The sequence below is a fragment of the Schistocerca serialis genome, chromosome 5, assembly GCF_023864345.2.
Source record: "Schistocerca serialis cubense isolate TAMUIC-IGC-003099 chromosome 5, iqSchSeri2.2, whole genome shotgun sequence".
NCBI classification, from domain to species: Eukaryota; Metazoa; Arthropoda; class Insecta; order Orthoptera; family Acrididae; genus Schistocerca; species Schistocerca serialis.
The window spans coordinates 77,941,209-77,952,694 of NC_064642.1; the positions used below are offsets into that span (position 1 = coordinate 77,941,209).

The window sequence follows — 11,486 nt, forward strand, 5'->3', positions numbered from 1 at the left end:
GGTTCAAATGGCTCTGAGCACTATGCGACTTAACCCTTTAATGCATACTGTAGCTGATAAGCTACAGACCTCATTTCTTCGATTTATTCCATATGGAGAAACATTTTCGATCAAATTCGTTATGTAGCTAAGTGTATACACTCCGCTGCAGTTTCTAGTAGTTCTTCATAGCGATCATAGATGGCAGGACGAGCTGAAGCAGTTCGACAGTGAGCTGTGTGGACATACTGCCAAGTGTGTGTTTTGGCGGAAAGTTGAGGTGTGTTTTTGGTGTTTGTGCACTGATTTCTGGGTTTGAAAATTACTTTTTCATTTTGAAAACGTAAGTAGATATGGTGTAAACAGTTAATTCGAGTGTCTTTGCGATAGATTTGAAATGAGGCCTGTTTTTGTGTATGTAGCTTATCAGCTACATTTTTCATTTACTGCATTTCAGGCGCTGACGTAAAAATGTCTCGAAAGAGTCAAAAAGAAATGCTTATGGAATGGTTAGAGATTCCACTAAGCAGTGATGACGATCTTGAGTGTTTCTCTGACGATTCCATTCAAGATGAGACATATGTTGCTCCAGAATCTGTTGATTGTGATAGTGACAGTAGTGACGAAGAAAGTCAAGTACCAGTAATTAGGACTGAAGATGTTTCTGGAACAAGACAATCTGATGTTATAATGAAGGAATCGACGTCACAGTTGTCTGATAATGCTCTGAAACTGCCATGCAGCAGCAAAAATGTTACCAAAAACAGCAGGAGTGTGGTTTGGAAAGATAAAGAGTTGATTATTCCCGAACTGCAGTCAAAATTTCATGGCAATACTTCTTTACCAGAAGAAGTAATAAACTTAAATACTCCATACCAATTCTTCAAACATATATTTCCATCTAAATTGTTTGATCTAATTGTCGAAGAGTCTCATAGATACAGTGTGCAGTGTAATCCTGATAGACCAATAGATTTATCCTGTGATGACATAAAAAAATTTATAGGCATCTGTCTCGTAATGTCAATAGTTCATGTACCTAATACGAGGGATTACTGGGGAGAAGTTACTGGTACTCATCTGATCAAGACAACAATGACAGTGAATCAGTATGAGCAAATACGTAAGTTTCTTCACTTCAATGACAACAGTGCAATGATACCCAGGGGTGAAAAAGGTCATGATAGACTCTTCAAAATAAGACCCATAATAGAATTGATGAGATCTCGGTTTCAAACAATACCTGTTGAGGAGTGTGTTTCTGTTGATGAACAGATATGTTCAACAAAGGCTAGAAGTTATTTGAAACAATACATGCCAAACAAGCCTCATAAATATGGATACAAATTATTTGTTATTAGTGGCATATCTGGTTATGCCTACGATTTTGAGATTTTCACTGGAGATGAAAATGAACCAGAAAAAAGAGTGACTGGGGAGGAAGACTTGGGAGCAAGTGCAAATGTTGTAGTTCGACTCAGTAGGATACTACCAAGAAATATGAGCCACAAACTGTACTGTGACAATTATTACACAAGTCTGCCACTGCTTGTATGGTTACATAAACAAGGAATTTACTCACTTGGGACAGTCAGAAGAAACAGAGTGCCAGACTGCAAGCTCCCTTCAGAAGCTGAGCTGAAGAAAATGGCACGAGGTGCATCAGTAGAGCGCGTCGCAACAGTGGATGGTGTCGACATATCAAATGTAGTGTGGAAAGATAACAAGAGTGTGATGTTGCTTTCTACACTTGCTGGACAGCAGCCTATTCATGAAGCAGGGAGGTATGACAAAAAAACAAAGTCAAGAATAACAATACCTTGTCCACAAATAATTAAGCTCTACAATAAACATATGGGACAGCATAATGGGTCGACATAAAATTCTTGTGAAAAGTCGAAAATGGTATATAAGATTGTTTTACCATCTCCTGGACATGGGAGTAGTCAATTCCTGGCTGTTGTATAGGAGAGTAGCAGAAACCAAAGGGATTAGGAGAACTATGAAACTCTCCGAATTTCGAATGGAAATTGCTCACTGTTTGTGTCGCTCAGGTCAAACTTCAGCAAAACGTGGAAGTCCAAGTAATGAACTCGAAAACCAAATACAAGCTAAGAAGACAAAGGGGCCCACAGCACATGTACCTCCACAAGATGTAAGGCTGGATCAGGTAGGTCACCTGCCTTCGTACTTGCAAGTGAGACAGAGGTGCAAAATGCCAGGATGCAAGGGATTTTCCTGGGTTCAGTGTAATAAATGTGCAGTTGCATTGTGTTTGCACAAACAAAAGAACTGTTTTCAAACTTTTCATGTAAAGTGATTATCACATGCTTGGGTACAAACCTGTTGGAACTAGATACCTTATTGTTCATATATAAAAGTGTATAAAATATACAATAAATGCTCAATATTTACAACATTAATGTCCTATTTATTATTTTAGGATATTTCCCTTCCTATACAAAGTATTTAATCATAATCAACAATTAAATTACAAGAGATTTGGTCAAAATTGAGGGAGCAAAATAAGCACATTTATTGTGGCTCGTAAGGTGTTAACTCAAAATGTAGCTGATCAGCTACAAAGCGATTTTCAACAATAGTGCTTTGTTAATTTAATCTTTGTTAATTTAATTTAAAAGTTTTTCAATATTTTTTTCGAAATGTAGGCACTATAAACTAAACATGGTAATTTTTACAGCTTGAAATAAAAAATCATGCATTTAAGGGTTAAGTTCTGAGGTCATCAGTCGCCTAGAACTTAGAACTAATTAAACCTAACTAACCTAAGGACATCACACACAGCCATGCCCGAGGCTGGATTCGAACCTGCGACCGTAGAGGTCGCTCGGCTCCAGACTGCAGCGCCGAGAACCGCACGGCCACTGCGGCCGGCAGACTGTAGGTTACGCAACGTTCAGAGGTGGTAGTATGGACCAAAATAACGAAAAATGTCCAGTAAACAGGGGCTCTAAAATGCATACCGTAAGAGATATGAGCAATCGTTCATCTTCAATAGTGTGAAACGCTTAACAAGTTCTGATAGCTCTTAAGGTATGAATTTTACAGCCCATATTTACTGGACATTTTTTACTTGTCTGCTACATCTACATGTATACTCCACAAGGCACCGTTTAGCACTACTAGTCATTTCTTTCCTGATTCACTCGCAAGTAGAGTGAGCCCTAATTTCTCTTATCTTCGCAGTCCTTACATGAAATGTATGTTGGCGGCAGTAGATTATTTCTGCGGTCAGCTTCAAATACCGGTTCTCTAAATCAATTCAACAGTGTTCGTCGAAAAGAACATCGAATCACATCCAGGGATTCACAGGTGAGTTCCCGAAACAAATACTTACTTCTTTCTTCTTCTGTAGTGGACAATCCAAGGATTGGTTTGCAACAGCTACAATGGTAGTTTGTCTCCATTCTGTGCGTCTTTCAGCTTTTCTCTTCATTTCTTTATAGGTGTTACATACCACATCTTTCACGATTTGATCCATGTACCTCAGCCGTGCTCTTCCTCTTGGTCTTTTTCCCTTGACCTAGCCCTCTATGATTGTGTTCAGGAGTCCTTTATGTCTTAATAGATGGCCTGTAAATTGCACTCTTCTTTTAACAATGAAACTGCAGAAGCTTCTCTTCTCACCTGTTCTTTCCAGAACCACTTCGTTTGTGACCTTGTCGATACATTTTATTTTGAGCATGCGTCTTGCTTATTATTCGAAAATACCGGTAACAAATCTAGCAGCCCGCGTCTGACCTGCTTCGATGTCTTCCTTTAAACCATTTTCGTCCATATTGCCACCTCTGAACGTTTCGTATCATAAAATCATAGCAATAGCTGTACCGGTATATGCATTCCACTGTCAGAGGTATCAGAAAGATTTTCGCTGATTACTTTTGATCTGGCCGTTTCCGGACTGGAGTCCCCTATCTCAAATTGATATATTTACCCTTCTCCATCATCCCCAAAAGTTTGTAACAAAAAAATGGTTCAAATGTCTCTGAGCACTATGGGACTTAACATCGGAGGTCATCAGTCCCCTAGAACATAGAACTACTTAAAGCTAACTAACCGAAGGACATCACACACATCCATGCCCGAGGCAGGATTCGAACCTGCGACCGTAGCAGTCGCGCGGTACCAGACTGTAGCGCCTAGAACCGCTCCGCCACTCCGGCCGGCAAAGTTTGTAATATCCCAGTATATGTGCTTCTACAATTTTACTCCGAAAACCAGTGAGGAACGTACTAGTACCTCAAAGGGTAGATTTTTCTTTATCCTATATTAAGATACCTAGCTGTTCCATTCACAGCCAGCTACTGTTTTCCTAATTTCATACGCACTCTCCCTGTAGGAACAGGGTTTGGACAAAAATGTGGAAACACTCACTTACCGTGCCGAATGCTGTGTAGGAAGACCGTTGTCATTCGAAATAGGACCTGTATGATTTTAAAGGCAATTTTCCTTAAAAAAAAAGCACTATGGGACTTAACATCGGAGGTCATCAGTCCCCTAGAACATAGAACTACTTAAAGCTAACTAACCGAAGGACATCACACACATCCATGCCCGAGGCAGGATTCGAACCTGCGACCGTAGCAGTCGCGCGGTACCAGACTGTAGCGCCTAGAACCGCTCCGCCACTCCGGCCGGCAAAGTTTGTAATATCCCAGTATATGTGCTTCTACAATTTTACTCCGAAAACCAGTGAGGAACGTACTAGTACCTCAAAGGGTAGATTTTTCTTTATCCTATATTAAGATACCTAGCTGTTCCATTCACAGCCAGCTACTGTTTTCCTAATTTCATACGCACTCTCCCTGTAGGAACAGGGTTTGGACAAAAATGTGGAAACACTACACTTACCGTGCCGAATGCTGTGTAGGAAGACCGTTGTCATTCGAAATAGGAGCTGTATGATTTTAAAGGCAATTTTCCTTAAAAAAAAGCACTATGGGACTTAACATCGGAGGTCATCAGTCCCCTAGAACATAGAACTAGTTAAACCTAACTAACCTAAGGACATCACACATATCCATGCGCGAGGCAGGATTCGAACCTGCGACCGTAGCGGTCGCGCGGTTCCGGACTGAAGCACCTAGAACCGCTCGGCCACAGCGGCCGGCAATATTTTGCATAACTTCCTATTTATAACGTAGTAGGGTTCTAGTTACTTAAGATAAAAACGCACAGAATGCTTGAGCATTGGTAATTATTAGTTATTTATCCTGTAAACTGCAGCTTGCTCACCTATGTTTATGAAACTCTTCAACGTTTGCAAGGGGCAACGTGCGCCGAACTGGGTCGGCAACAGTTTTAAAGTGCCTGTAATGACACAAATGCGGGTCATTATCTTCCATTTATCCTAACTGGTGCGACCATTGCTTCAGAACGATTCTACAGCTTTGAGACACTTTGTGTTGTCGGCAATAGGAGTTTCCAAGTCGTTATTCGTTTTCTTTAAATATTCAAACCTTAACTGTAAAGTATCCGGAATTTTCATTTCGTTGCCACATATAAAAGATTACTTCTTGTAATGCGTATCAGCAAAAAGCAATGAAGAAAGTGTTTCGTTTATTGGAAATATACCCAGGTTACACGAAAGAAACTGTACAAAATACTTAGTAACTGCTATGAACATACCACAATTTCTAAAATAAAAATATTAATACGACAAATACATAATACTGGTAGCATTAAAACTTTTTCTAGAGAGGGACGTGTTTCTACTGTCTGGTATCATTTTCTTGAGAAACCTTGGAAGGATGTAACTTCCAATGATCAAGGGACCACTGTGATAGTTTATTAAGCTCAAAAATATCAACGGTGACACAGCCTAATGTGTGATGCTACTTAAGGCTTTATACTGGTCATTGTTACACAAAAATAATCTTTATTTGCGTATCCAAATATTAATAAAACTATAATAAATAATGTACATAATTTAACACGAAATTTTTTTCTGCAGTTAATGTAACCAAGTAAGCGAAACTTGACAAAGATGTGCGGGTTTACAAGTTTGAAGAAGTAAGATTACAACGAAAAGCACTCGAATCAAGAGTCTACTACAAACGGCCACTAAATCATCGTACAAATATAACGACATTGAGAACCACACAGATAGCGGAGGGTGTTAACGCGCTGCTTTCCGGCTTCCGGAAGGCGAACCAGTCCCATATGGAATACGCCTCACGGATTAGGGGTCAGGGCTGGTGAGCGGCCAGCCTGTGTGTATCTTTTAGGCGGTTTTCTCACAACTAACAGAGTGAACACTGGGCTGGTACCGGCGTCGCGTCTCAGATAGATCAGGAAACGTTTTCACACGTGTGATTTCTTCCAGAGGGGGTGCTCAAAATTTCGTCCCGGCGGAGGGAAGAGACGGGGAGGGGTCCCAGGAAGAGCATCCGGTCAGCAGCTGTCCCGAATATTGTGAAAACTCCTATGGCGAAAGGTAAGGAAGAAGAAGACGTACCAGTATTGAAAACTGTAATAATAAAAACAATGATCAATTAGTCTCATTTTGCACTCAGGGCGAAATCTCAGTTGCATCGTACGCCATTACTAATGAATAATCCTCGTGTTTGTCAGTTAAGAGTTTGTAAAGTAACTGCGTTAGTAGGCGCAGTATATGCGAGGCTGTGGTGGAGCCTAATTGAAATACCAGCACTGTTACTGTTGTTATGCGCTGTAAGCGCCTGTTCGTCAGCGAAGAGTGGCTACTTCTTAGTCGCATTCCAATGCAGCAATGCAGCGTTCAGTTGTTATTGGGAGCGGAGGGCAATAATATGTGAAACTGTAACCGAATGCTCAATATACAAGCACCTGTCAATAAATGTACAACGAAATTTATTGCACATTTTAATAGTACATGAAAAATAGATTAACTCGAATAAAATTTGTAACAGAGAATGATGACTGAAATAGAGCCTGCCTTAATCGCTTTCGCTTCTGTCTGAGGCCTCTCAGCAGCTACTACTACAGTCATCTAATTCGATCTGCAACGGTTCTACTGCTATGCCAACACAATGGGCTCTTTGCTCTGTAATCAAGTTTGTGGATATGACGAACTGAAATCCTCCAAACAGTTTGGGAAACATTTTCCGGAGTATGTTATAAAACATCACTTACTTAAAATTCTTGTTCTTTTCTGCATTGCTGTTGACAAATGCCCAAATACGTTCAATTGTGCTGAATTCGCAGTGCGCCACAGGCAACCGCAGAAGTTTAATTTCCTTGTACACTAAGCGCAATACGCTTTCCAAAAGGTATGCTTGTGATCTCAACTGCGGTCGTGTGTGTTCAAGTAGGCCAACATTAGTAATTTCTTTATATGATGTGGGATTACATGGACGCTCTACATTATTGCTTTCTACTCGGTCACTAACTCCTTTTTCCATTCCATAGATGGATTTTCGTGACACTGGATTTATCATCGCGTGATATAGAGCCTGATATGAAACAGTAGCAGGTACGTACGGTAATTTTTCTGGGACGCTCCTAAACCGCTCTTTGTAGTGTCTGACATTCACGCAGAACGATAATGTCCATCTCCTTTTTGCCCAATAAATCATAAACCAGCATTTCATATGAACCTATCTTCGTACCCATTATGGCACTTTATAATTCTTTTTCCAGAATCAGACAGAGCTTGAATTCCTCCTTTTCAGCTGTTCCACTCACGAACACTTCCTCTGTGATAATCGTATACACATTCTGAGGCGCCGGCCGGAGTGGACGTGCGGTTCTAGGCGCTACAGTCTACGGTCGCAGGTTCGAATCCTGCCTTGGGCATTGGTGTGTGTGATGTTCTTAGGTTAGTTAGGTTTAATTAGTTCTAAGTTCTAGGCGACTGATAACCTCAGAAGTTAAGTCGCATAGTGCTCAGAGCCATTTGAACCATTTTGAACAACATTCTGAGGCGTAAGGAATTTTTTTGCTCCTCCCATCCAAACTTTTTAGAATGAATTGTACCATTCCAACACTCGTCAGTCTAATGAATAGTCCATTAAGTGTTTCGCTAGTGTGTTGTTTCTCACAAGAATTCGTCTATTTTTCTTCCAGTGGTACAGGTTTTGTGAACTCTATGTATCTGAAGACTAATTTCCGAATAGTTCACCAAAGGGTTGTTCACTCATTTCAGGAGAGTCTTTCAACCTTTCCAATACGTCTGCTGCTGTTGGAAACTGCTTTTCCACACAGTAGTTGTCTATTTTAATTCTTACGACCCCCTGTGTAAACTCGTCCTGCAATAACTGTTGGTTGGTAATACAAGACATGAAATTTCCTGTTCCCTCGAAATTCGCTTCACTGTATTTTCATCAATACCAAAACACTGGGCATGGATGTGTGTGATGTCCTTAGGTTAGTTAGGTTTAAGTAGTTCTAAGTTCTAGGCGACTGATGACCTTAGAAGTTAAGTCCCATAGTGCTCAGAGCCATTTGAACCATTTGAACCAATACACTGAGAAGTTCTGTATACTGGCTGTAATACGTAACTGTACGCGCTCCATTTTTTTTTTCGTCCTCAAAGTCAGTACCATATGCTGTATTCTGCCTACTCGTCAAATATGTGATATCTCTAGGAAACCTACTTTTCGGATCGCTAGACAGCAATTAAAGCAAATCGGATGAATGAATTTTATTTATAGAAAATAAGTGACAATACTTAAGTTTGAGAAATTTACAATGATGTGTCGCAAACAAAGGGTGACATGCACCATAAGCAATAAGCAATCTCTTCGGTATATATTGTTGTTGTTGTGGTCTTCAGTCCTGACACTGGTTTGATGCAGCTCTCCATGCTACTCTATCCTGTGCAAGCTTCATCATCTCCCTGTACCTACTGCAACCTACATCCTTCTGAATCTGCTTAGCGTATTCATCTCTTGGTCTCCCTCTACGATTTTTACCCTCCACGCTGCCTTCCAATACTAAATTGGTAATCCCTTGATGCCTCAGAACATGTCTAACATTCTGCGTGGTGTCTGTTGTTCTAAGTCGTGTCTCCCTACCACTTTCGCGCAACGACGCTCTGAGCGTGTTTTTTAGAGAATTGACTAGTTTGAACCTGGGACAGGTTGCTGGTAAGGAGACGCCAGACCACACATGACATGTAGAGTTCAGAAGAGTTCAGTGAGACTAGCGATGATATAACCAAATACTTAATGATTTCAGCGTCAGCTCCACTGCACTCCCTGTAAAAGAATCTTAATACTAACTAAATTTAGTGGAAGGGGTTCAAGGCTTTCCTATTTTTAGTTAGCTGGTAAAATAACGTCGAAAAAGCAGTTATGTTTACCATTGGAAATTTTATTCTACTCACAAAACATTGTTTATAAATTGCACTATTGATAAAAGGAAATATTTTAATACAGGATGATAAAAACCAACTACATTCAACAAAAATGTGAACGAATATTCCCTGAATGGGTTTCCAAGTTCTACAATGGATCGAAGGATGACCTATGCCATAACACATCTATAATCTAGGTTTAAATTAAGTTTCACAAAAGAGAAAACTATCAAAATGGTCTACAGTGACCCTCAATTATCTTTAATTACTTATCTAACTTGTCGTGAATTACAGTGGCTGATGTGGCTTCTCAATAATTATATAACAGAAAAATCATCCCGTTTCAGATTTTAACTTACGTAGCAAATGTGAATACCATGAGCTCTAATTGACGATCGACACTAGTATTACGCAAAAAGGGGATGTAACAGATGAGACTTCTGCAGTTCTGAGTAAAGCCTTATGCGCTCAAAAATGCGGCATCGCGTGCGTTCATTACCTTGTCGGTGTTCGTCAGAGGGCGGCGGCCGGTGCAGCTCCATCCAGCTCGCCGTCACCGAAGCAACTCTTTCCTAACTTCTCGTTACTACAATTTACTGAAGTTGGTTAAAAAAAACTATCTGGCTGTGTTTTCATCTGACCAATCAGGGTCTCAATGTTAACCTTAAGCTCCACCTACAAAAATTCTGTCTATCCAATGAGAAACGTTATACTTTTCGTGGTGGGGCAATGTTTTTAAAGTTTGCAACGTAACAGAGACGCGAAAAAGTGTCACGCTAAAACTTGCAGCTGGTGTGGCCCTTTTAGTGTTATCGTAAGATCTATACTGTTCTTCTGGAGAGCTCTAGCTTTTAACATGGGCTGGGGGGTGGTCCTAGCGGTTAGCTGGCGACGTGGGTGTCCGTCCCTTATCGTAGGGCCTTCTCGCTTAACACGGTTCTGCTGTCGGTTTCAGTTCTCGTTCCTCCCCTCGGAAATGCGTGTGTCTCACGGTGGGAAGGTATGACACGCATTTAGGCATTCTTGTGTTAGTCTGTGGTATTCCATTTGCTCACTCGTTACTCGTATTACTTTTGTTAATTTAATGTCACGATTTATTCGAAGCTATGTGACTTACTACTGGAATTGCTTATCATGTCAGGGTTTTCATGGAAGGTGTTGGATTTGCCTGACACCTTACACATGTCCTACCAACCGATGCTTTCTTCTAGTCAAGTTGTGCCACAAACTTCTCTTCTCCCCAATCCTGTTCAATACCTGCTCATTAGTTATGTAATCTACCCATCTAATCTTCAGCATTCTTCTGTAGCACCACATTTCGAAAGCTTCTATTCTCTTCTTGTCCAAACTAGTTATGAGCCATGTTTCACTTCCACACATGGCTACATTCCATACAAATACTTTCAGAAACGACTTCCTGACACTTAAATCTATACCCGATGTTAGCAAATTTCTCTTCTTCGGAAACGCTTTCCTTGCCATTGCCAGTCTACATTTTATATCCTCTCTACTTCGACCATCGTCAGTTATTTTGCTCCCCAAATAGCAAAACTGCTTTACTACAAGCCGCTGCTATATAAGTGCGTGTTCTTGATGCCACTGTCGAACTGGCTAGTCTTCAACTGGGCAGTGGCCGGGCGGCGCGGCGCGGCCTTGTGTCCTCTTCGTGTGGAGGGCGCTGCCGCCGGGTTGTCGTCGTAGAGAGGGGTCGGTCCGCCTGCAATTGGCGGACGTCGTCTTCACAGCCCTCTCTGCTGTAGCGTTCCTGGCCAGCGGGCTGGGGCTTGACTTAACGCCGAACTCCATCACTATAGACTTTTCACAACTCCGTGAATGATGCGTGGTTTCGCAAAAATAAAAAGCAACTAATTATGTTACGAAGAGTGTCTGACATGAGTACACAGCAACGAATGGAAGCACGATTGCTTTCTATCTGACGGGAATCCCCAACGTAAACACTACAGCAATGAACAGCGTAGCGGAAGTGCTATTCAGAGGTCTGGCACCATAGCATATGCGAACACGCGGACCATAGAATCACAGAAGGAAATACATTAAAGATATGATATTAGCGCTTTGTGTAGATGTATGTGCATGAAAACATAAATACTGTTAAAGGCAATAACAGAACTTGCATTTTCACATTTCGTCTTGGTAATAGGTACGAGGTGCATTCAAGTTCTAAGGTCTCCGATTTTTTTTCTAATTA

General features: G+C 41.0%; 1 protein-coding gene across 1 annotated transcript; it reads left to right on the forward strand.

Annotated features, from left to right (window-relative positions):
* Positions 1 to 450: 450 nt before the first annotated feature.
* LOC126481751 (piggyBac transposable element-derived protein 3-like) lies at positions 451 to 1,860 on the forward strand. The gene has a single exon (XM_050105706.1). It carries the CDS (start codon positions 451 to 453, stop codon positions 1,858 to 1,860), a length of 1,410 nt encoding a protein of 469 aa, XP_049961663.1.
* The last annotated feature ends 9,626 nt before the right edge of the window (positions 1,861 to 11,486 follow it).

Coding starts and splice junctions, on each gene's coding strand:
- LOC126481751 (XM_050105706.1), top strand. CDS start 451: ATGTCTCGAAAGAGTCAAAAAGAAATGCTTATGGAATGGTTAGAGATT.